This window comes from Ammospiza caudacuta, chromosome 5, assembly GCF_027887145.1.
Source record: "Ammospiza caudacuta isolate bAmmCau1 chromosome 5, bAmmCau1.pri, whole genome shotgun sequence".
NCBI classification, from domain to species: Eukaryota; Metazoa; Chordata; class Aves; order Passeriformes; family Passerellidae; genus Ammospiza; species Ammospiza caudacuta.
Genome location: NC_080597.1, coordinates 29039727 through 29066559, shown reverse-complemented (window position 1 = coordinate 29066559; position 26833 = coordinate 29039727). Strand labels below are relative to the sequence as shown.

At 39.2% G+C, this 26833-nt stretch overlaps 1 protein-coding gene across 1 annotated transcript in view; it reads left to right on the top strand.

Moving 5' to 3' along the window:
- Positions 1-1254: 1254 nt before the first annotated feature.
- MRTFA (myocardin related transcription factor A) overlaps positions 1255-26833 on the top strand; it is an 86088-nt gene continuing 60509 nt past the window's right edge. The window contains exons 1-2 of the mRNA XM_058805765.1: positions 1255-1325; positions 10025-10286. Of these exons, the coding sequence (XP_058661748.1) occupies positions 1296-1325; positions 10025-10286 (292 nt within the window). The 5' untranslated portion in view covers positions 1255-1295. The remainder of the gene's footprint in view (positions 1326-10024; positions 10287-26833) is intronic.

Here is a 26833-nt window from a genome sequence, read left to right as displayed (position 1 = left end):
ATTCTTCAGAAGTGACAAAGCAGCAGTCCTAAAATAAAAGTTCTGCTCTGCAAGTAGCATGGTGTGTACATACCAGCATGGCAGTCTTGATGGTATTTCAGTCCAGCTTCTGTAGTGTGTACCAAATGAATTGAGGATTCTATTTAAAAAGAATCATGGATAAAGGACTTTGCACCTTACTCTTAAAGGAGAAAATGGGCTGTGTTTGGTTGTTTGTTTTGAAATCTCTGAATATTTGTGTCCTGTTTTCTCTTTCAGAGACTGGGGAGAGAGCTGCTGGCATGGAAGTGAGCTGGGTTTGTCCGTGGGAACTGTGAGTAAGGTATGTGTTGTGTCCTTTTTTCTGTCTTCAGTCTGCACCTTTTGTTCTTAGGTTTTGACATGAAAATTGCTTGTAGTCACTAAGAGGGAGGGATAGTATTGTTTAGAGATAAAATATTTTGAATTTGTGTTAGTGTAACAGCTGCGCAGCAAGGACTTTATAGTGTCAAGAGTATAAACAGCACACGTGCACTTTTCTATGCTGCTGAGCAATTAGTGAGGCTTCTTTCAAAGAAAGAAGCAGTTGAATTTGATATCCTTTGAATTGGCAAAGAGCAGCAGCAATTCTGATTGCCCCATCCCTACACCATGTTCTTTACTCACATTGTTTAGATTTCCTTGTTATGGAGTACTTGCTACTTCTTTTCAATAAACTGGTTAGCTTAAACAAGGCAATAATATTGGTCTTAGCTTCTCTATGAATCGCTGAGGAAAATTCTTACCTGTTTTCAGTAGTGGGGAACTCCAAGGGAGGAAAGTCAGCTGATGTAAGGGGAAAAGGGAACAGAGTATCTAGTAAATCACTTGCTGGGCCTTCCACCTAATGAATGTCATGCTGGGTGGCTGCATTAGAAGATGGCAATGAATGCAAAGACGTTTGAGTTCCACACCCAGTGGCCACTGATGGGGAGGAGAGACAAAACCAATTGGAATTGTTTTAATTTTTGTAGACAGTTTCATACTGTCAAAGAAGGTCACTGGAGCCAGAAAACTTCTTGTAGACTGTTTCAGGTTTTGGCTTCACACTGTACTTCACATGAGGTAACTGAAAGCTGTCATTTTTCTGTGGGTCTTGCTCCCTGTTTGTTTCTTTCTTTGTTGGTTTAGGGGCTTTTTATTTGGTTTTTTGTTTGTTTTTAATGAGATCTGAGGAATCTATGGTTGCAGGGTTCAGATTGCTATCACAATGAGAAAACAAGCATGTATCAAGGTGTAGCTTTCCATCAGAACAGCGGGCTGAATTGACTTGCTCTATGGCTGCAGAGTCATTGCTTGGAGGAGAGGTGAGAATTTCAAATTGTGGTGTGGTGATACAATATGGACATACAATCTCAGTCACAGCCTGTGATCAGACTGAGTTAGATAAATTGTAAAACTACTTCCTCAGAGACACAAAAGTAAGTTGCCAAAAAACCTTGCCAAAAAATCCTTAAGATTCTAAAGTTTTCAGTTTTGCCTGCTGCTTTCTGCTGCAGTGAGTGCTTGTGCCAGGAACTGAACTGACTGAAATGTAACTACTTTATCTTTGTTTTAATTCTTCCTTTCCTGTTAAAAATTCATACATTTAAAGATTTATTTTCTTTTATTTTAGTCTAGATTTGTTATCTGAGCTGTCTTTCCTGCCTTGCCTAAGTCACCACTTTATTATGTCCTGTGTCATTCAGTTCTAGACCCAAATTTCAATTCTTCTGTCTGAAAGTGTATTTTTTCGTCTGAGACCTTACTTCCTATGCTTTACTTGTCCAATGACTTTCTCATCCCAGTCTGCTCTAAATCCATATTCAGCAAGAGTTCCTTCATACTTTTTCAGCTGTGAGTTTCCAAGTCAAAGCTCACATCTGGCTGTAGATCATCAGCACTCCCTTTTCACGTTTGCCGTAGCCTCCCTGGTTCTGTTGGTTCTTGGCACCCACTGCCACATGCCTTTGCTGCTGCCTGATTCCATTGCTCCTATGGGGTGAGGAGGAATGCCTTGCCTTTAACATGAAGGAAATTTTAAAAGATGCATCAGACAGTGATTGCAAGAGAGCCAGCCAGTCAGAAGGTGGTGGAAAGCAGGCAATCCTGTTCTAAACACGCTGCAGTTCATCATGCATTTCTTTGGCAGCAGTGCGGGCTCGAACAGCTTGCTCCCTTTCTCAGCTCCCTCTGTTTTACTGGCATAGCTGTTTTTGTGGCCATGGTGAGCCACTCTGGGGAACACATCCTGCTGGAAAGAAGTGTTTTTCTCTAGATTATTTTTCATCTGGTCCAGTACATGTTGTCTCTGTAAGATTTATGCTGGTCTCACAATGAGGAAGGTATGAGAGTGGGAATGTGCAGCAGGCTGCCTAAGTTGGCACTGCTGCTAGATATTTCAGTGTGCTCTTTGACATTACAGTTAAGTTGATCTTTCAGTGTGGTTCTCTTGCAAAGGCAGGTCAAACCTCTGCACAGCCTTGCACTCCTGCTTCTTCCTTTGCATCAGAGCTGGTGATTGTGCAGCCACAGGGCACGGCCATCCAGCCGACTGATCCGGGAAAAAATGGCTTCTGATGTTTGGCTGAGTGAATCGTCTGCTGGCTCGGCTGACCTGAGTCACCCCGTGGGGGCACAGACATTAGATCAGACAAAAGGAAAGCAGCAGGAGCCAGCAGCTTGATAGCAGTAGGCTGAATTCTTCTTTCAATTATGATGTTGAACTCTATTGTGACCAACGCCTAAAATACATTAGTGTACCCACTGACACGTGACACCAGAACATGACATTTTTTTGCTCTTTTGTTCTTTGAACTTCAGCAAAAACTGTTATTTCTTCAGTAGCTATCCTCTTCAGTCTCACAAACTAGATCATTCATTCAACACTCTGAGAGGTATGAGAGAATTAGGTGTCTATAAAGAACTTCACCAGTTTGAGGCTTAACATCCTCTGAAATTAGAAGGATATTGTCCTCATTCATGCTTTGAACTAAAGTAACAACTCCAGAAATTGGTGGAGAGTTCTTTTTTTTTTTTTTTCCAGCAAGGATTGTTTGTTCTAAATATAATTGCTAATCTCAAAACTAGCTTTGGTATTATCAGTTCTCTGTGTACCCAAAGTTCCATGGGCTTGAAAGCCACAAAGTTCCTCCAAATACATATTGAAGAATGAAAAATATTTCTTAAAAAATAGCTGGAATGTCAAACTGCATTTCTTAGCTTGCTATTCGTGGCTTTGAGAAATTAATGTTTATTGATGATTTTCCAAGACCTCTTAAAAACTTTCTATCACTGCTGGATGGAGTGAAGCAAATGTTAATATTTTATGAAGGAAATATTTAGGGCTTGAGAAATACCATAATTGATGAGTGGTTGTTAAAATCATGTGCAAGGCTGTGTTTGTCTACAGCACAAATGATGCAGTTGATTGCTTTGCACTAGATGTGCATCTTTTCTCCCTCAAGTCCTCACATCTCTATACAGCTGTTCATGCCTCTGTCTGATAACATTTCTTGCTGGCCCAAGCACATTTTGACTCTTGTACTGCTGGATTTGCTGGAGGTGGTAGCAGAGAGAGTGAATATTCAAAGGTATCCTCTGCACAGCACACATATGGATTTGGGCTCTTTAGCTCAGATAAAGTTGTACTCATCTCTGTTTTACAGTGTCTTCATTCCCATGTGTTGCAGTCTTTGCCTGTATAATACAGGCTTTGCAGTGCAGTGGCTTGTGATCATTGCAAAATGGACAATTTACACCTCCAAATCACTGCTTCTAATCCAGAATGAATTTGCTTACTTTTTGGCTGCTTCTGCCCCTCTGCCCATCCCTGCTCCCAGTTACTGTGCAAGTGAAGGAAGCTGGTGACAGATTCATTTTGTGGAAGTCAAATGCATGTGAAATGTGTGTGTTAAAATAAAACTTCATCATCTAAGGTGGCCTCTTTTTAGTAATCAGCATAGTTTAGTTTCTTAACTTCAGGTGGTTCCTGAAGAAGAAGTCCTCAAAACTGTACCTCTCCCAGCATACAGTACTTGTCATGTTTGCCTCACTGCTGACTCTATTTTGTATTCTTTATGGACAATGTCATCATGCTGGCTCTCAATTAACTGGAGAAATAATTCTGCCAACAGTTGTGTACCGAAGTTAAGCTGATTGACAGGAAATGAAATAATTTTTTTAATACACCTTTGTAGGTCTTCCTGTTGGTGACTTTATTATCTAAAGATATTTCTTGTTCTGATTGTTATAACTTTTCAAGCTAATATAGTGCCTCTGCTTCCACCTGCTGTAAACTTCACTTCTCCTGGGTTATTCTTTTAGTTTGTAATGACCTGGAGGATATAGGTGATTGTGGACATGTCATGGTATTCTCTTCCAGTCTTCTCAGTCATTTCAAAGATATGTCCACTTGGAGCCACTTTGCCCCAAGATTGCCTTTTGGCTGGCTGATCTCAGCTGGCATGATAATTTAACAGAAGGCTGCTCATAAGTTTAAAATAAAAAAACGCCCTGTCTACTCAAAATAGCCCAGCTGCACACACATGCTGTTGCTGTTAGGTGCTGGATGTTGCTTAGCAATTCTTAAATCAGTAGGAAATTTCTATTGCCCTGGCAACTTGGTCCTATAATGCAAACAAGGGAAAGCTGTTCAGAGAGGTGTCCTTTCTTCATTTGGGAATTGCATTGTTTTTTGTTCTTTTCCCTGTGCTTCTCTGATTGTTACTCACTTATTTTAAAATTTCTTGTATGTTTTAATTTTAAGTTAAAATTACTCTATGTTTTACTCTGGTTATTGAGTTTTCATGTACAGGAAGGGTGATAGTCCTTGGTTCATTTAAATACTAACTCTCAAGATCTCAATATACCATGAGTATGTGAATATTTCCAAAGTCATGCAGGGGCAATAGCATTCTCTCAGGAGCCAGGAGTTTTTAAGTTATGTTGCTATAAAACACAGACCACTGTCACAATACAAGCATGACCCATGACACCTGGGAATAAACAGATCTGCTCAAGAGAAACAGTGGTATTGCTTGTAAGTAACTAATCTTTGTCCATTTCTAACTTCTGAAGGCATTTAAACACTTCAGTTTCAGATAGACAAACAAGACAGAGTCAGTTTTGCACAAGGCATAGGATTAAGAACCACAGCCATAAAGAATTTTCTGAAAATTACTCCCTTTATCAAACCTGCAAACTACAAAGACTATACTGCTCCGGGACTTGTTTTACATGGTAGCTGTTTAAGTGCATCCTCTTGCCATTGCAGCACCATATCACAGTAAACATACAGGAAACCTGATTAGCTTAGTCATTGGTAAAAACATATTCTGCTTTACATTTACCATATGACAAAATTACTTTGAGAAATTTCTGTTAAAGCTCATCCAGGATCACTGAAGGATAGCTCAAAGCCCATGAGGTGAGAGGGAAACAAAACAGACAGACACAGACCTCTCTGACCACCAGTAAACTAGTGAAAAGTAAACTGGGAGTGGGAGATGGGATTAGGCTTAGTTTCCTGTCATTTTAGCTCCATTAATCATCCCATCATAAGGGCAGACAAGCACCAATGTTGGCACAGGGGAGCAACAAAGGCATGAATCCAAGACCTTCCCTTTTGGCAAGAGCCAGCTTAGACCAACTTAGGTGTATCGTACAACCACATCCTCTGGTTAGACACTAAACTCGTACTGCCAACAAAAGGAGCAGTCCAGCCTGCTCATTGCTCACCTCCTGTCAGCCAGCACAGGCTGAACCAGATCAAGGAACTGCTCTGTGTTCAATTCAACCTTGTCATACACATACACCACTAGTTTTAATCTACATCTGTTGCTGATCTGGCTTGCCAGCCAGACACACAAAATCTTGGTTATCCTGAGGGAGAATAAGGCACAAGGAAGTGAAAAAGAAATGGGGATGGCTACTTCTGGTAGCAGTCATCTTAAGGCATTATTAAATGATTTAATCTGTCCAACATTTATGTTGGATATGGACACATGTACTATGGTGGCACAGCTAGGTGTGTAGTTGGTAATAGAGTGGTTAACTGATTTTATTGAATACCCAGGAAATAAAGTCTAGTTTTCAGTTAAATAGATTCCCCAGTCAAAGAAGGGGCAGTGTAGGGACAGAAGTGAGCAGCTGGACAGTGGAGGACTTAAAGGTTGCTTAAGCTGATGTTGCTGCTGTAGAACATCTGTGGTATCACAGCCACTGTTGTCCCAGAAGCAGCTGGTCTTAAAGTAGAAAAATGCCCTGATAGAAAGCTTTTGCCTGGTAAGGCAACAAATACAAATCCTTGAGGGTACTTAATCTGAAATCCTTATAGAGTATAAGAAATACTAGCTCTTAATACTGTCCATCAGCTTCTGGATGACTCATTTAAAGATCATGGCATGGCACATTTCTTTATGGGAAAGTTTCTAGTCTGGTAGGAAATGACAGGAAAACAAACATTGTAAAATTTTAATTAGGTTCTAGATATCAATATTGTGTAACTATCTGATTGATCATTCTACAGTGACAGTTAATAGAGTGGTGTAACTGTCTGGGAAGTCTAGAAACAGGCTTATGTTGGTTGGCAGAAAAGGATTCCCTGTCTTTCACAGGACTTCCAAATACTGTAACATGACTGTTTATAAATCCTCAAAGCATCTTTCAAATCCCTCTCTGCCATCGTCAGACTTTTAATTGAACATAACTTAAATCAAACTCATCCAATTATACCTTTTATTGTAGTCTTGAGAACTGGATGCCTTTTTTCTTTTTTTAATTGTGGGGATGTGTTCCATACCAAAACTTGGCTCTGATCTGAAAAAGAGTTCTCTTGGAAGAGGCTGGATGTTTGGATGTACTGATGTTATCAGCTGGTTCTGTCCTTGTGAAGCCCTGGCACAAATGCTGGTGATGCTGCACGGGGAACTGCACCAACTTAGCTGGAGTGTGAACCAGAAGACTGGCATTTACACCTGGTTTGTTGTGTGTCATTGCAGAGTCTTGTACTGGCCTGAAGTGGGAGGTGATGTGAAGGAAGGACAAGACAGGCTTTCCAAATGCATTTTAATTGTTCATAATGGTTCATCCCAGTTGTGTTTCCTTTGGGGTGCAGCTCTACTTGGACTAACAGAATTGTTGTCCAAATTATTGATTTAAAAAATTTTTTTATTATTATTTTTGTTTTGTGGGGGTGTTCCACTGTACCATGCTGGTTCAACTGTGCCTTGTATAGAGGAATTGATCCAGATGAAAAATTCCATTTCAGCTGAATCAGCTTTCTGATGCAGTTCACAGTCTGGCTCTACAAGCAGCACTTCCAGCACAATTCAGGATGTAGTGGCAGAACGAGTGTCAAGCCAAGGTTTGCTTAAGCTGTGTTGCTCTGATGTGGGACAAACACTGACTGACATGCCAACTAGGATTGAGATACCTTCCATCTGTGTCTTTTTATGCATGAGTTAGGAAATGTGCAGGTCCAGGGGCAGTTCTAGATAGTCCAGCTGCTGTGATGAAGTTTCAATGGACAATTTAATGGAGAAACTTTGGTTTATAATCTCAATACCAATTAAAACCCTTTGGTGTGGTGTTGCTCAAGAACACATAGCAAAAGGGTGTGTGAGCATGGGTCTCTTGCTCCTTGTTGTGCTGTAGCTGGCTCTGCTGGACTGCTTTTACTGTGGCTTGGTACCCTGCTTTTCCATAAATGATACCGTTTCAGTAGTCTGGCTAATGTCAATGTACTGATTGGGGAAATAGATTCTATTTTACAGCACTGTTGTTAAAGTGTTTGAAATGGGATTTTCCTCGCTCATTGTGCAGGTTATGAATTCCCCTTGAAAAGAAAATCCAGTATGTTCAAAGTTCCTAAGGACATTTGCTGTTTACCTAATTGCAGCAGATCTTGCATATTTGAGACATTCAAGGGTTTTTGTTCCCTTTTGAGAAGAGGAAGAAAATCTTTCTTTTCCAGGGTAGATTGAGGAGGGAAGGTTGAGAATTCTGCCATTCCCTATCCTTGTGGGGTGTGTTAGATATGTCTGTCACCTGTTGGTGATTTCAGGCCTGGCTGCACATGAGCTTCCACATGAGCTGGCCACCATGTGGAGCCAGGCAAGGTGGAATGTCTCCAGTACATCTCCTTCCATAGAGCACATTGGCTTTGGCTGCTCTGACTGGTGACAGCAGCCCTTACCAGCCAGCCTCCTAACTGGGCAATTACTCTGCATTTAGCCCCTTTCCACAGGTCTCCCATCCTACAGGGACAGGGCCTGAGGCCAGCTGTTCTTGCTTGGGGTTTAACTCTTTCCAGCCTTTGCAAAGGTTGTTGTGCTCTACCAAACTCTCTTCTTTTAAATCTGTGGTTTAAGGGTCTGTGTTTTCAGGTTTTCTCTGTCCATTATTAAGATAAGGGCATGATTCCAACTTTTTCTCTTTTCAGATTACCGTTACAATTTGCTTTCAAATATTTATGATTTCATGTTTGCTTTGGACAGGAAGAATATCAAGGAAGGCGTAGGCACTTTCTAGCCAGATGTTGACTGAAGTAAAAGCAAAGACTTCATATGGCAGTAAGGTTTGGCTCAGTCTCATTTGTTTTGTTTTAACAAGCGCCAGCTTCAGTTGGTGGTTTCTGTTGTTTTCTATTTTTTTTCTCCACCCTTCTTTTCTTTGCTTCTCTTCAGATCATGACATAGGATCCTGGGAATGCATGTATGGCAACATGGATGAAGTAACATGTCTTCATTACCAATGAATTCATATTGTTGTCTTAAATAAACACTGAAAAAATTTTTGAAACAAATTTTTGTACCACTTATAACTTTGTTCTGAATATTACAGAACAAATGGTGCTTAAGTATGCAAGTGGGGCAAGTGACTATTTGAGCTCCTTTGTCAGCTGTTGGTTGATGTGTTGATGTTGTCACACTCATCCAGGTTAATGATGAGTGTTAAGTTGGGAATACTTAATAAAATCTATATTGCTAAAATCCTTGTTTCCAGTTTATGCTTTTTGATTGGTTTCTGGAGGATTATCCTGATGGTTTTGACTTTGCTTTACCTGCATCTTTTTAAAGTTGAAGGTTAGCATCTGCAAGTACCTTTTACTTGCTAAATTCCAGCAGTGCAGCCAAGTCTTCTGAGCTGAAACAGCAGAATGCTAAGGAGCAGGAGACTTCCGTCCCCATTAATCAAAACCAAAAATGATTGCCCTTGTATAATGTCCGTTATTGTTTAAATGTTGACACAGTAACCATTTCACTGGAGACTTGCAGCTGGTTTGTTTCTGTTTAAATTACTGAACAGAACAGAATTTTAATTTGAGCATAGAAGTGGTTTTTGAGTACTTATTTAAAGAATTATGGAAATATAATAAAATATTTTAAAATTACTTATTTTCTTAAAGCCCTTTATATGTTGCATGTTTTGTTACTGCAGCTGAGGTTTAAGGTGGAAAAGCTTTTTTGTGTATGTGGAATATTTTTCTTTTATTCACTTTCACTGATTGTGAATGGGGAGGACAGAATGGAACAAGAGAATTTTTTTTTTGACATGCAGTTGATTTTTATCTGAAAATCCTCATTTGTTGTACTCAGCTGGCCTTCCAGGTTTATTATGAAGGATTACTTTACCTGACTGGATTTCAAATAGACTGTTGTTAAAACACTATTGTTGATATAAAGGACAGTAGTCAAGAGTTCAGCAAAGTTCCAGATAGGCTGACTTCACTGGAGTGAATCAAATCTGTTCTTCTCAAGACCAAAAATTGAGAATGTTCTCATACTTTCTAAGAAAATTATAATAATCTCTAGTTTCATCAGTGGTTTCTGTGGCGATGCTGTTGGAGGTTTTTTCAACTTTTTCAGCTGCTGAGTTCAGCAAGTTTCATTGGATTTCAACTGACAATGGTCACACCAACTCAGCTTGTTTCTCTGTACCATGGAGGACACCATGATGAACTGGACATATGGCTAAGACTCTCATGTGAGATTTATGGTCTCTTTTTTGCTGTTTTGTCCTGCAGGTTGCCATCACGAAAGCCAAAGTGGATTTCTCCGGGGTGGTGTGCCTGCCCCCTTCCGTCATTGCTGGGAATGGGCTGGACGGAGGAGGGGCTGGCGACAATGACGACGAGCCGGTGCTGGTGTCCCTGTCGGCGGCCCCCAGCCCGCAGAGCGAGGCCGTGGCCAATGAGCTGCAGGAGCTCTCCCTGCAGCCCGAGCTGACCCTCAGCCTCCATCATGGCCGGAACCCCAACCTGCCCCCGCTCAGTGAAAGGAAGAATGGTGAGTGGTACAGCATCCTCATGTCTCCTGTGGTGTGTCCTCACCATGTGGTGGTGTCATGGTAGATGTTCTGATGACAGCTCTGCTTTTTACTATGGCTTTTTTGTAGGAAAAACTAATGATCCAGAGTTTAGAAAATGTATTTACACTGATCAGTTGGAAGCATTGATGTTAGTGCCTGTGGAAGTTCCACAGAGCTCCAGTTATAGATGCTTTATGTTATTTAGGTGAATGTGGTGGTTTGCAGGGGTCCCAGGACGAGGGAAGAGACAAGAATCTTGACTCCCTGTTTCAGAAGGCTGATTTATTATTTTGTGATGTATATTATATTAAAATTATACTAAAAGAATAGAAGAAAGGATTTCATCAGGAGGCTTGAAAGGAAAAGAAGAGAAGGAAAGGAATGCTAACAAAAAGCTCGTGACTCTCAGAGTCCGACTCACTGACTGTGATTGGCCATTAATTAGAAACAACCAACATGGACCAATCAAAGATGCACTTGTTGCATTCCACAGCAGCAGATAATTATGTTTTTTTTTCCCTCTGAGGTCTCTCAGCTTCTCAGGAGAAAAAATCCTAGCAAAATGATTTTTCATAAAATATCATGGCTATAGGTGAATACCAGAAAAAGCTTCCCTGTACTTTGTGGTGACTGGGTTGTGCAAAACTGAGACAGTCAAAGGAAGTGTTAGCTCACCTTCAGACTGTAGCTATCTGTAGATTTTTCTTTGTCATATTGGTCTGCACTTGCCAAGGATGAATAATTTTCTCTCTGCAAATGTCTCAAAGGTTCTTTCACACTTCCTGGAAGAAGAAGCAAGACCTAGAGTTAAAAATGAAGTGTCCCAGGAGGCCTTCTGATCCTAGAGTGAGAATGGCCTGTGCACGTTTATCAACTTGATGGTGTCTTATGGGCAACTATATAGTGGGTTACAATATAGTGGCAAGGCTAGTCAGTGACCAGAATTCTTGGCTTTGAAAGGCTGTTTACTGTCTGAAGCTCAGGATCACCAAGCTGCCATGAAAGCCTTTGCATGTTCAGCCTCATCCTTGTGAGAGGGGGATGAAACCATTTGATAAGTGATGGCTTCTGTTTGTGAATTCCTTTTGGTGATCTCCCTTCACTCCATCTTCTGAGGTATATTTTAGTAAGTCTTGGCAATATGAGGGCCTTTCTGCAGTCTGAATTCATGTCACCTGCAGGGCACTGTGGATTTGAGTGCAGTCAAGTCCTGTGTGCCTTAGTGTTTGACATTATGGAGTTGCATGACACAGCATATGAGAAATGCTGGGAAGTTTCAGAGTGGCTTTATAGCCAGAACATAATGCTTATGGTTAAGTGATTTAGAATATGTGCACTGAAGGACAGTAATTTGGATTGAAGGGGTATCTCACTTAACATGGCTGGATCTTTATATCTAGAAAATGACCAGGCCTTTTTCTGAATGGTGTATCAATGTTTTCCAATTTGGAAGAATTGATTAGCTTAAACCCAAAGTGTTGGGTGTTTAGGAGGTTGAAAAGAGTTTCCTCATTCATATATGTTATACCATCATTATATGATCACAATTATATTTACAAAAAAATGGAGAAGATAGAAATTACAATAACCGAAGAAAAAAATGTTTCGTCCTTAATGTTTGCAGTCTTCTAAGATAAAATACAACAGATGGAGATAAAGGTAGTGATGGTAAATAGAAGAAAATTGGAATGTCAGTCAGCAAGGTAGACTGTGATCTCAGCATATCTCAACTAGTGGTAGACTTGGGCATTTTATGTTTATGAAAGCAAGGAGAGATTTCAAATGGTATTTAATCGAGATAGCAGTGAAACTGATAGAGAGCTGGAACATGGGAAAAGTGTATGAGCCTTTGTTTCCAGCACCTGACAGCTTGTGACATGAAGGTGACATTGTGATTTGTGTGGACACAGGGTTCTTCTTAACCAATAAGGCATGATCAAGGATCCTGAAGTGTGAGGAAGCAGTTTATTTTTGATGCCACTGGGAAAAGGATACTAGTGCTGGGAACAGATAAGAAAAATGAATCTTGGGGCAGCACTTTGAATGGTATTGTTATAGTCAGAGGAAAGGATATTCTGGCACAGGAATGAAAGTATTTACAGGATTCAGTTGTTTGGATAAGTTTAAAAATTGGTATTTCAGGAATATTTAACAGAAATAGATAGTTTTCCTCTATCTGAGTAATATTATTTTTATGGACTGAGCTTTGAAGCGGTATCGTTGTGGGCTGCAAATCTACTTGACTGCAACAGGTAAAGTAGAGTTGTACTTTCAAAGTATTTGAAAAGGAACACCTCTGCCCATATCTTTGCCAAAGAAAATTAGGATATTCCCGGAAATGACTCATTAGGTGGGCCTCTTCAGAGCTGATTCTTTATCAGGGCTTAGCACAATAGTGGGAATTTTACTGCTGGAGGGGCAGTTTTCAGGCGAGGCATAAAGTCCAAAGTCCCTGAGCTAGATTATCTGAATATTCCTTATCTTTGGAGGTACACAGGAGGTACACAATGCTCTCTTGTCCTAGGCTGCAGTATTTTGTTATGTGTTGTTTGTGTGTACATTCATTAAAGTATTATGGGAATGAAAAGGGCTGTTGAAATATGGTTATTTGCAAATTATCATGGAATAAAAGAACACTTGGTTTAGTGGGCTACTAAGAAATTTAGTGAGCTGTTAAGACATTTAGCTCATGCATTTTGAGTTAATAAATGTCTTCCTTCAAATGGGAACCTCTCAGTTATCTTAGGGTAGAGGTTGCACAGCTGTTGAAAGCTGTTGAGCTTGTTAAATCTCCTTTCTTAAATATGGTGTATCTTTGTTGTTGTTGTCCTCAGTTTTAAACATGTTAAAAAAGTTCGGAGATGATCTGCCAGTTGAGATGGCAATCATTGCTTAAACATTTGAGCAATCCAAAGTGGTTGTAGAATGTATCTTGTGCAGTGAAACTGCTTCTGTGACAGGTTGCCAAATTCAAGGTATGAGGAAGATTCAAGCTGAGTGGCAGTGGGAGGGGAGGAGATGGTAGGTAAGAGACTTGCTGGAAGCTGCCTATCTGTGTCAAAGGGTCTCCTGTTTGCAGTTCTGGACAGGCACTGCTGACTCACAGCTGAACAACTACTTATGCTGAGAGTTTCTAACAGATTAACTCTTTCTGTAGCTTTTGCTGAACAGACTTGGCTTATCTGTAGGTATCTGTAGAAAAGTATTACATGGGTTTGTACTGTGTTTGTTGCGACAGACTGTAGTTCTGGAACATAAACTATTAGCTGAGTTAAAATAGAAATGTCTTTGGCTTGTGAAGCATCATGGAATTATGTATCCCATGGGAAAACTGGGAGGGCAGTCCTGTATACACATATTGCCATATGCCCTAGGACAGCAGATTCCTTTAATTTTTTTTTTTTCCTTCTCTTAGAACAGAAGAGCAGCCAGATGGGGGTTTTCTTGTTGGTTTTGGTTTGTTTCAGATCCAGACTTCTCTTCATATTCTCCCTTATCACAGCTACATGTTCTGGAAGGATAGGTACACCTGGACACATAGGTGTAAAGACCATGAACAACTTGACTGAACAGCTGCTATTAAAATTACACAATTAAAGTGCAATAAAAGATATTAAGAATATAAAATTCCAGTATGAAGCATTTGAACAGATAGCTAGGAAACAATTTTTTGTCACTTTGGTGGAAGGAAACCTTATGTGGTAAGGTGTTAGTAAACTATTTTGACACAATTATTATGTTCTGTTCAGGCATCAAGCTTAATGGGACATTTAAGGTATAGTTATTTAATATGTGCTTCAGAGTGAGTTTTCTACCCTAGATTTGCATTCCTTTTGCTTTTCTACCCATGTTCATCAAGGCATCAACTTTCTTTAACTATGAGAGATTACCTGTGACTGACTCATTTGTTGCCACACAAGCCAAAAAAAAGGCCATTATGGAGTCATCTGAAGCTCTTCTGTACATCTTGATTTTTGTCAGTCACCTGTACTAAGATGCTAAGATAACTTATTTCAGCCCTTAGGGTAGGGTTAGAGCAGGTCCCCATGAATGCATTTACCAAAAAAAAAAAAAAAAAAAAAAAAAAAAAAGAAAAACTCCAAGTGATAAATATGTGTATCTTAGGTAGTTTGATATTTTCTAAAAAAAAGTCCTCTTCTCCTTAACTTTCATTTGAAATTACAATAATTGCTCCAATTGCTCCACTAACTTATTGACCCTCTCTCTTGGCCTGTTTTCCCCAGATGAATTCATAGTTATCTTAGTCCAGGGGTTATGGAAAGCATTGTGTTAGAATCCTCGGACACTCCTGGTTTCTTCTCGCTGTGGGTTGTTTAAGATGAGGTAACGTTCTTTCCAGTGAACTGTTGCATTTTATGGTTACTGGTTTGGAGGGAACTTGCTCCAGCTTGCCAGTGTTTGGGGTTTACTTGATCTGGGATGCCTGCTTTCTACAAAGTACCATATGTGTTAGGGGAAAAGATTCTCGTTGGAATGTGTGGAATTTCAGTATGACTCAAGCCATATAAAAGGCATGTGCTTTAGGTATGGGAAGGTGCTCCTGTTAGTGCTGTACAAAGCATGGGATAAATAGTTGCTGTGTAAGCTGTTGGTGATTATACTCAGAAATTGCAGAGTTTAACTTTTAAAATGGTTCTAAAGACCTACTTCAGTGTCTGTGTTCTTATGCCCATTTGCTATTAAAATACATGAGTATTAGGGCACCTTATTTTATTTTAAATAATTGTGTAGGTGATTTGCTCCTATAATCTTTTATAAGACTATACATTCCTCTCTCCCACCTCTGCTATCCCTTTCCCATTTTGAATTGCCATTACACCAAATACAGTTAGATTCAAATATTTCAAATATAACTTTTTATAAGAGGTTTGCAAATTGTATTACTGTCTTCCTATTATTCTGACTTTAAACACAAAAATAATGTTTTCTTAAAATCGTGTCATAAACTGTCATTTAAAAAAGTAAATTATGTGACTCATGAACTCAGTTGAGAAGCTAGGCATGATTACTGATAAACAAGGATGGTATTGTTTCCTGAGAAAGGGCTTTAAAGGGATGAGAGTATTCTGAAATATTCTCAGTTTTTGAGTCCTGTTGGGGTTTTTGTTTGTTTTTTGTGTGTTGGGTTTTTTTTCCCTAGTATATATCTGCCTCCTGGAGACTCATACTTATGTTTAATTACCAAGTGGTGGTTACTGCCTCATCCAGAACTTAGATGTGAAGATTAGTCTGTGTTGTAGCAAAAGGACCAAGACAGGAAATATATAGCTTACTCTAATCTGTCCTTCACACACATTCCAGTGAGGTTTGCTGTTTTCTCTTGTGTGAGAGTAAGGGGAATGCTTGTTAGAACAAAAACAACCAATCTGTCTTGGACAGATTTGTATTACGAGACTTTGTGTTCCCAGGAGACTATAAATTTAGCATGCTGTCTGAAAGTTTCTGATAGAGCTATGAGATCCAGAGCATGACAGAAATGACTGGCCTGTTACTGATGGGAGCTACCAAACAACTGAGAAGGGGTAATCTTGAAATATTTCAAACAAACTTTTAAATAGTGATGGGGAATAGTTGGGCTGGAAAGAATAATGCCAAAGGCAGCTTTAATGGAGTGGCTTTAACAAGTTAGCTCTCAAAAAAGTTTTGTTCCTTATCAAGATAACAAGACTAACACCCTTCTACAATCACTGGCTCATAATATTACTCTCCCTTCTGTTTTTTCCTTTCTGGTTTCTCCCTTACTTCAGTTTGCCTTTGAAGTTTCAAGGTTCAGCGCTGCTGGATAAATGTTAGACATACAATTTGATAGCTGTTTAAAAACATTCCTTTTTCATTAATTTGAACTGCTTGCTAAACAAGTCAGGCCCAGATCTGGCCAGCTGTTTTGTCTGTGTAAGGGCTTCTGTTGCTGGTCTTGCTGTTTTGAGTGTTGAGGGCAGTAATTGGGAAAGGAAGCCTGGCTCTTTAAAGGGAGAATGCCATTCAGCAGGGTTCTTAATGTGTTCTACTTAAACAGAGAGTGGCTGCTCCATGAAGGAAAGATTGCACTATTTCACAATAGTCAGTTGCTGTTAGTGCTTAGCCAGCTGAATCCTAGCTTTGGGACCTTTGCTGCTTCTGTAACGTGTGGCTTTCTATAACTCATTTTTATTGGAATGCTATCAGAGCCACTTCTGGAGCTGTAGCTCTGCCCCTGCCATGATCAATACGTTGCCACAAAGTGTAATGAAGGAATCTGTTGGAATACATCTGGTAGTGCAGTCTTCATCTTCCTTGCTGGTCAAATGAGCAACATCCTGCTTAATGCTTTAAATTTCATCTGCCTCTTCGTGGTCACCGACAGTGCACACGTGCATACTTCAGAGAGTTAAGTGATATTCCTGGAAACTGTATGAAAGATTTCCTTTCCACTTGGGTCATACTGCTTCCTCTTATATTTCCATATATCACAACAAAAACAAGCTTACCTTCTGCTAAAAATGGATGTTTTCTGTATTTACCATGCATATGAATATTCAGAGTAGGTGGTAAAGTGAGTTATTTCTGTCACTGGTGTCTCTGAATGCTCAGGATACAGTGCACTGCTGCAGTTTCTTTTCATAAAGATTGCATAGCAAGAAGGAACATTCTTTTAGGCCTGTGATTTTTGCCTGCTCTGGCTGCAGATGTAGGACTGCAAAGGTGGTGTTTGAGTATCACAGAAGCCCAAACGAGCTGATCCTTGTCCTTTTACAGCACACTGCTGATGTATGGAGTGTGAAAACCAGATAAATACTACAATATCATCACTTTAAGGGATCTTCCTGCATTGTTTAAAGCTGCTAAATGAGTTTTTCCTGCCTTCTTTAAAGCTCCAGGTGTGTTTGTGTGTGGGAAAGAAGATGTGCTGCTAAAACCTGCCATGCTCTTCCCTCAGCAGTCGAGCAGCTGTCAAGAAGTTTTTCTTCTTCTTAGTGGTAGAGAAGTCCTGAAGTTATTTCACGTTAGAGGGGTCAAAAAATAGGGCTTAAGCAGTTTTGCACACCTAGCTACTCATTTTTACCCATACTGTTGTGGCAGGACAGGAATTCTGACTTGCTGAAAAGGGATTTAAGATCTGAAAATTTGTCTGTATCTTACATGTGCAGAGCTCAATACATTTTAGGGCTTGGTACAAATATATGCTGTTACTTACTTAGATGACCTGAAGAGAAATGATGATGAGCCTTGTGGAAAGATGGGGAATAAGGGAATGGTGCTCTGGGGACAGAAGTGTTGGAATTAGTTTGTTAAGATAATTAAATTATCTGTTGGGCAAATTACTTGAGACTCTTTAGAGACCAAGACTGAATTTCCTTTCTGTTGGGAGCTAGAATCATCTAGTGAGGAAAGACTTAATTCTATTTTTATCTTTTACTCAATAAATATTTTACTATTTTACTGTATAATTATTGTCCACTATCCCAAATAATCTGAAACTGTTCGTGTGGATGTGGGAAACAAGAGTGAATTTTTTTAACCCCTGGTCTGGTTAGATGGAGGAAGTGATCCATGGTGGGAAAAGTCTGAATGACAAAGGGCAGGTTTTTGGTTTTTAAGAAGCAGACACTACCATCTGTTAGAGGAGCTCAGGTTTAGTGATCAGCAAGGGGAATTGATTAGGGGAGTAGTTTAGTTATTGAGAAAAAGGACTGGCAGAGACTGAAGAAAAGTGACTGATCTGTCAGCAGGATGTATATGTCTGTGGCCATGTTGTTTCAAAGCTGAGGATATCTGCATGTTTATGTTAACACTGGGTCTCCTTGTCCTTGGAACGAAATTGCCTCATCAGCAGAGCCCCTTAGGGGATTGCAAGTCTACCCAAGACGTCATCCTCCTCTTATAAAAGGGGAAAACTGCCAGTTCTGGTGTCTCTGACCCCTTCCTCCCCCCTCCCTTGCACTTAGAGAGCATCAAGGGGCGGACCTTGCTTCTGCAAACTTCACATCTTGCTCTCCCTTTTCTCCTAGCAGTAATTTGATCTTGGGCTGTTCCAACTTGCCTGTAGTGAATAAGCAGAGGACTGCATATTGAAAGACTTGAGTTTTCTCACTAGGCACAGTTTTCTGATAGAAGAATGAGAATGTCTTGCAAGTTTTGAATGAGATGAAAGTTGAGAGATCCTCTTGGATTATTTTTCTCTTTAACATATCTATGTCTATGTAAAGAGAGGTCTTTAAGGGCTTCTCTTCTGTTGAGAAGAGAATCAACATGACACTGCTGGAACCAGAAATGCAGATGACAACACTCCAATCAGGTACCGCTCCAAACATAGCCTGTGGTTAATTTTTGCTGGTGAATCATGGTTGCTGAACTATATAGGAAGTGCCAGGAGGCTGTGTGACCTCAGAAAAAGACAAATTAGAGAACTGTGGTGATTTCATGTGCAGGTTGCAGATGGGTACTTTTTGGATGTTAAGTACTGTTCAATTTAGAGCTTGATCAGAGATATATTATCTCTCTTTTCTTCCCTTATTGGTCTCCAATGTTAAATTTACATGGCTTATGAAGATTACAAAACTCCAATCAAAGCTAAGACTTGTTCTAAGGACTTTTTCCTCCATTTAGCTTTTGATTAAATTATGTGTTTTTACTGTTAAATATTTTCTGATTAAACATATTCTTGATACTTTGAAGAGATTTTAAATTGTGTAGTTTGGGAAAAACTTGTATTAGAAACTTTCCAGTATTTGTTTTATGTCTTGAAAGTGTGTTTCCTTGAGAATGGCAGTGGTATTTTGTTTGCATGATTCATTTGTAAGTACTGTGGCCTTCTGGTGATACTGTGCTTACCCATTAGATATGTACAGGGTTGCATTTCTCACATGTAAGCCATGCTTGAATGAGAATTATCTCTTAATGGGAGCATGAGATGATACTTAGGGTGTTTTTATCTGAGGCTCTAGCACATTATGTAGTCATGAAAATAAGTACATCTGTAGATATGAATGGCCTTTGTTCTGTGGATGGGAACAGAGACTGCAACCTTGGTAAGATTTGACCACAAGCTTGTAGTAGCCTAGGAGTTTGGGTTTGTGTACTCTTAATCTCTTGGGCAGCATTGTCTGAAAAGCAGCACATAGGTAATGCCAAAAGTGTGAAGATATACTTGTTCCTGAATGTCAAATGCTTTTTCATGTCCTTAAGTAGTGACTGGGAAAGAGACAAGTAAACCAATAATTTCTTAGTTTAATTTTCCCCCCCCAAAATTGCTGCCAAAATTGCTGGGTTTTGTTTGGTTATTTTTGTTTTGTTTTTTAGGTTTTTTTCCTGAATTGACCACGTTAATTTCCCTAACTTAATTTTGTGTGTTTTTAAAATATCTGTGAAGACTTTTTTATCTCTATAAAGATCCTGTGTGACCTTTATTTTATAGTCCTGACATATTCTTTGTTGTTTAGAGAACCACAGTATGGGTTTTTTGTATCTCCTGTTGTAGATAGAAAAGACAGGCCTAGATCTTATGTAGTGTTTGTCTCAATTCAGAAGAGGGTTTGTACATAATCAATCATTCTTCTAGTTGTACTCTTGCAGTCTGTGAGTGTTGGAGGTAGGGTTTAGGCACTAACAAGGTATTTGGTATTGGACAGGATGCATATGGCAGGAGAGTATCTAATCTGGCTTTGTTGGGAGGAAAGCTCTTACGTGAAGACCTGAAAAAAGATGTTGACTTTAACATGCATTGTTTCTAATAAGTTTTTAAATTCACCCCCCCCCCCCCAACAAAGAACAGCCATGACGTTTACATTTCAGGATTCTTGTAACTGAATTGTGCATTATATTCTCAGGAAGGTGACATAGTAAAGTAACACTTGTTAAAATTAGAAAAACTGCCTTTGTATTAGTATTGCTTTTTCTCAAAACTTTGTGTGGCTGTTATCCAAATTATGGTAACTCCTGAGGCTTTCATTAATTCTGAGGGTGAGAGTTTCTCCCACTAAGGAGCGCTTGTATGGAGCTTTTGCTCAAGTCCCCTAACCCTAGTCCTAGACTATGCAGTGGTGTTCTGTAACACTGAGGCCATTTCCTGCCAAGTTTAGTTTACCTTGATGAGGGATACAGATTTATTGCACCTCTTCCATCAGCAGCCACTCTCTTCTCTTCTGGATCAACCAGTGCTGGAAAAATCTTAAGCAAGAAGCAGTTTACGTAAATGGATTCACAAGATTGGTGGGGAACAGGAACATGTGCATTACAAGTTTGAAAGATCTGTCTTGAATAATGGAAGTCTATTACAGGCTTCTAGATAAGGAAAACAGCTACTTGATGATGAGGCCAATTTGTTCAGCTGTAATATTCAGAGACTTCAGATGGTGGTAGTGGCTGCTCTTGTTTGGCGTAGTGAGGTAGTTGTGTGTTGGGCAAACTATTTGAGACTTCAGAGGCTGAAATTGGATCTCCTGTCTGAGTGCTAGAATGAGGAAAATGACTTAGCTGAGGAAAGACTTAATTTCTCAAATCTTCTTCATCTTGATGTTCATCTCCAGAAGCCCTACTGGAAAAATGGAAGATGGAAACAGTTATCCCAGTCAACTCCTCAGAGTTTCCAAACATCCACTGAAGAAATAGGAGACTCATGGCCTAAGCTGGGTAAATAAATTACCCTGGTAGAATTTACATAGCTTGCACTCCATAGACCAAAAATTCTTCAAGACTGCAGGTCATGAGGCTGTGCTCATTTACTGCTTGGGTATTGATGGGAGTCCACTCAAGAAGCAGGAATATCTGAAGTCATTTCTGACCTAGGACATAATGTCTGTATTCCCTATTGGTGGGCACATGAAAAGCAACTCCTTTGATACTAAGGATGAGAAAACATTCTTAATGTTTTGGAGAAAGAACTGAGGGGGACATTACAACTTTACTCTTCTGGGAGCAGAATAGCTTAAGCAGAGAGGGACTGTTTCTTCAGAACAAAGAATAACTGAAGCAAGAACAATATGAACAGTGAGGTGCATATTGTATTAGCCAGAGAAAAATTAAAACCACCTGTCAAACGGAAAAAAAGGAGGAGTAAAAAAAGCAATGCCAGTGGTGACAGCAGAGGAAGGAAAAAGTAAAAGTGAAAATCAAGCTGAAAAGACATTCCAAAAAAGCAGTAGACCCAGAAAAAAAAAAAAAAAAAGTAAAAATATGACCAAAAAGGTAACTGCTCTATTTGACATCTTACTGGGCAACTGAACTTATTTAAAGAACTGGTATTACTCATCCAGTCATTCAAAAAGCAGACATACACAGTGGGGTGAAATTCCACATTCAGTTTCATAGTTTTGGAACCAGCCCTGTGCCAGTTTGTGTGTTTTCATTCTGCTGACAATGAAGCTGATGTGCAGATCTGTACCAAGCTCTTAGCAGTGGGAACTCTCTCTTTGCTGTTTTTTTTTCTCCAAGAGTCACTTGGCTTTTTTGCTGCCTTGACTCTTTCAGCATCTGAATCATTTGTTTTCTTTATATTTATTTGCTGATTCCAAAAGCTTGCTGTTTCCTTCCCATTATCTGCTTCAACCTAATCTCCCTATGTAGCCTCTTTTTTTGTTCCCCTGAAGCCTTTTTGTTATTTGTTTCATTATCTAATTATCCCATCTAGAGATCTTGCAAATTCTTTTGCTCTTGCTCACTTTTCAGTCCGGATATGGACTAAATAGTTTTTGTTGTTACCTGGCTTTGTAACAGACTGGCCACTGAAGGAATGAGCAATGAATGTTATGTTTTCTTTTCCTTTTTTTTTTTTTTTTAATGGAGAGGCAAGAGTGCTAGAAGCATACTTTATTTTGGACACAATCTATAATTTAGTAACACTTAAATGTTTTTGAACAGCCATATGAGGGACTCATGCAACTGGGGGAAACCTCAGGGGTCTTGGGTGTGTTGCTGGCCTCTGTGTGCAAGTTCTGTGTTTAAATAACAAACTTTCAAATATAATTTCACTTTCTTTTTCATTGTATTTGGTTTTGTCACAAATTCCTTTTTATGGCTTCTGTCCAGGTGGCTGGGCAGAAGTGTGTGTGCAATACACCTACAGAGGTGCAACCAGCCAGAGAGAAACCCTAAATTTCAGCTCAGTTTTGCATGGATGGAGAAGAGTTATGGCCTCTTAGGGTCATGTGGAGTCTAACAGTGCATTGCCAGAATTAATGGATGTTAGCACTTGGACAAATGGCTACTTCTGTTAATGAATTCTATTTCCTTATGGTTTTGCTCTATGAAAAACCTTTGTTTAATGTTGTGGGTAGCCTTGGTTTGTTTCAGTGCACAACAATGTTTTTTGCATTGTCTTGGTATATATTGAACATTAAAAATTGTCCCATTTTAATCTTCTTTCTGTGAGCATACTGAAAAAAAATAAGATTGTTCAGTGTAGGGTAGTCTATTGAATAGCATCTTTGGGTTTTGATATTTTGTTCTGCTGACCTGCTGGAAAAAATCTTAAAGTCTATTAGATAGCAAGACAGGTATGCAAACCCAGAAGCAGGTGGTTCTAAACTGTTAGAAGTTTGGTTTAGATGAACAAGAGGGTTTTTCCATGCATATTTAGAGAACAAAAGAAGAGCTGTTTTGAAGTCAGCAAGGTAAATGAGCACAGAAATAATTTAGTTGTCTGTAGTGCATAAAACTTGACTTCTGTAGTCTAATTTGCTTTGTATCCAGCTGGTTCTGAAAAAGGAACAATTTTTTCAGCTAAAAATTAGTGTTACTTTGAATCAAATGCAAAACTTCCCTCATTTTCTGTGGAAAAGTTGGATTTTTGAGCTACTTTAGCAGATTAGGAATATATTAAATTCAATTTAGGAAAAAGCAGTGCTGATCCTTTCTTTCTTTCTTTTAAAACACAACTCCCAGGCTCTTTTTCTTCCCTCTTTATAGGATTTAAGTTGAAGTGCTTTAGGGATGTCAGCTGCTAAATTGCTTTTAATGGGAAGAAAGGGGACAGAGAGCATATCTGTGTATTCTTAGAAGGGATTTGTACCCCTCCTCAGCTCTTTCAGGAGTGACAAATGTCAGAGCTGCACTTTGTGGTTGGTGTTCTCATTCCTGTTTTAAATAGATTTGAGATTCAGTATTGGCTTTTAGTACATGAGGAATGACCTTTCCTTGATGCAGTAAAATGCCTTCTAACTTCATCTTGTCTTTTTCAAGCATCAGTTACAAAGATTTTTTTTCCTGCTGTTGTTTATCTAATGAGAGGTTTTTGTAGTTGTGAGATTTTTTTGCATTTCATGCTGTTTGAATAGTAGAACTTTTATTTTTCTTCCCTTTTCTTCCTCCCTCCTCCAACTTGGAATTTCAAGATTGTAATGAGCTCTTGAATCAACAGAATTGGGATTTTGGTTTTGGATGGAGGGTGGAGCTGAGGGGAGAACATTCCTGGCTCTGTAGTTTGCATCATTACTACTTTAAAAATAGAACATTTGGTTTGTGTTTGGAATCGATGGCATTTGGAAATGTAACTTTTGTATCTAGGTAGCAAGTTCCTGGGAAGTGTAAAGAGTTCCCCAGTTACTGGTACAGCTCCCTGGGTGTGTATATTCTGAGTAGTGATAAAATGACTCTTCACTGGCTTTTAACCAGAATCCTGCATGTGATTCAAGGGCTGAACAAAGTTATGTGAGTCTCATCGTCATCATGCACTGGGAATTCTTTCCGAAGCAGCAAATGGGATGTTCCTGAAGTCAGCTTTAAATATGGAAATTTTTGTGCTGCAAACTGCACAAAGTTCTGGGTTGGCTGTTACAAGATGTGGAGAGAGGAGTGCACAGCTGTAAGCTGCACATTAGTGAGCTATTCCATTCATGAAAGATTTGAACATAACCTTTTGCTGCCTTTTATCCCTGTGATTAACTATTGAGTAAGCAAATTGCAGCGTGGTTGTGTTAGCCAAACTAGAGTTAAAGGATTGTACTGAAACTAAATATGTGAAGGATGCTTTTCTTTTTTCTGTTTTTTTTGTGTCAAGAATGACAGTCTACAGTAAAGAGTACTCATTAGAATAATTCAGTTGAGCAGTACCTATTTCTACTGACAACCTTAAACAAGAAATTCCTGGAAATCTCTTTATCCCTGTAGTAAGTATTTGTTGAAGCATTAAATCTTTTGAAAATAATATTTTTTTTTCTCCATCTCTTTTGAGAATACTCTGTTTATTCTTTTTATACAGCAAGTGTTACCCTATAAATTAAGAAAGAGGGAGTAGAAAAACAACCATTCAGGCAGCTTTTTGCCCTTATCCCTTCTGTGAACTACGATTAACTTGCAGGGGGGCACAGACTGTCTGCACTTGTTCTAATACAGTAAAGATGTGGTAGACACAAAATGATTATTCACTGACTGCTTTGTCTCATACCCGTCTTATGGCTCCAGCTTACTTTAAAATCCAGCTTCTGAGAATTAACTTTAGGGGGGTGTGTGTGTGCATTTTAACTGCTTTCCAGTGTAAACAGTAAGATTGTCATCATATGCAATTTTGGGTATCATTCATCAATTGTTATTAAAAACAAAACAAAAGTTTAAAATGCATGTAAAGTCACGCCAGGTTTTATATGTTGTAACTGTAATCAAAACAGAGTCTTCCTTTCTGTGAAATAATACATTATGTATAATGGGCCCTGCTTAGTTTTTGTCATCATACTCTGAGTTACCCACTCATTTGCAAGATGAATATGAATCAACTTTTCTTTAGGAACATAGTTCAAATGCATTGGAAAAAAGGAGTGAACAAGGATTACTTTTATTAGGTTCTTGCTTGGGATCTTTAGGCACGCTTGTATAGGAATTATTATTGATTATGTATATAGGCTCACTGATAATTTTTATTTTTGTGGCTCAGGCAGATCATAGTCATCTTCATGGCCTGCCACTGATTTCGGTTCTGGATGAATATCTGAACGTGTGCTCTGCTGAGTCTCTCGAAGCTGGTGTGATGCTGGCACCACATTCTTTGCCTGAAGGGATGCACTGCAGACACACATCTACTCTGTCTCCCAGCTACCTGGTGACTCCTTGTATCCAGTGTTTGCCTGATTTAAGAGATGGCTAATGTTTAACAAAGTGCTCAAGTTTCCATGCCTGTGTGATAGCAGGAATTTGCATTAGTGTTTATAATCAGGATGTTTTTTTAATAATGGGATCCAAGTCCAGTCTACATTTTGATTCTAGACCTTAAAGTACAGTTTTTTTATGTCTAAGCATCAGTGTGCCCAGAGCTGTATAGATCAGTGGTAGGGAATAGAGGTAATTCTTGAGGTTTTGGAAATGTCTCTGATGTTACTGTTTGATGTTATGTGAAAGCTACTATCAATAAGTTTTTGTGCTAAACTTGCTGTCTGCTTTTACCAGTCTCAGATGACTCCTACAGCACAAAAAACCCCTCCAAAACCAAACAACAACAAAAAAAGACAAAAAACCCACCCCCAAATCTGAAATAACCTACAGCTTCATGTTGCATCTGGATTCTCCTTGCTTTGGAGCTGCCGCACCTCAGTTCAGACTTACAGCACCCTCTGCTGTTCTGACCTTAGGGCTCTTCCAAGGAGAGACTGGCATTTCTTCCAAATTGTCTTTTTAAACGGAGAAACCTCAGCTGGTTGTCTTGAGGTGGTCTGATTTTTCGTTTGTGGCTAAGGAAACACGAGCCCTGATTTATGGGGGTGAAACTAGAATCTTTATCTTAATAGAAGAAATATTGCCCCCCTTTCCCCTCAGTTTCTTTGTCATGAGAATTTTACCATCAAAATCAATATGGAGAACTGGTTTAATTACATTGGCACAGCTCCCTTTGGTGGTGAACCTTAGTGTGGTTTAAGAATGCTGTCTAATGTAGCAATAGTTGAGGTGGGTAAGAAGTCATGAAGCGTTGGAACTGGAATTACTCTTCAGGGTTGCAGAGCCCCCTCCCCTGCTGCTGCAAGTAATCCTGTCATATAGCCCCCTACATAAATTTATTGAGCACTGCTTTAAAAAGTGTTAGATTTCTCTCATGCTGGACAGAATTTCTCTCTCTGGTTAAAAGTCTTCTAGTTTTCAATGTTAAATGTGTCAGTGGCTTTCAGTGCAAATAATCTCATAGTTAAACTGATGCAAACCTTAATGCAGGCAAAATATTCTCCCTAGAAGAAGCTCCGTCTACTTACAATATTCTTAAAGTAGGGAAGTGCTAAAATAGTATCTGCTAATATGACCTGCTTAATGTTTTTTTTTGTATCTTTCTGTAGTGATGCTTATTTTAAATCAGATCCTCTATGTAGTGTTAATGATGCTTCCCAGGCATTATGCACAGCATCGGATCCCCAACAGGATATGAACCTATTTAATTAACCCATGTAAAAAGTAGGTTGAGAAATGTATTTGTAGTTCTTTGTAGTCTTCCATTTTCTTTGCCCTGATTGTTTTTCCTCACAAATGAACATATCCCAAATAAAGAAGTTGCAGCTTCCAGTGAAGCACAAGCAGGCTTGATCAGTCTGTAATCATAAGTGACCTTGAGATTTTT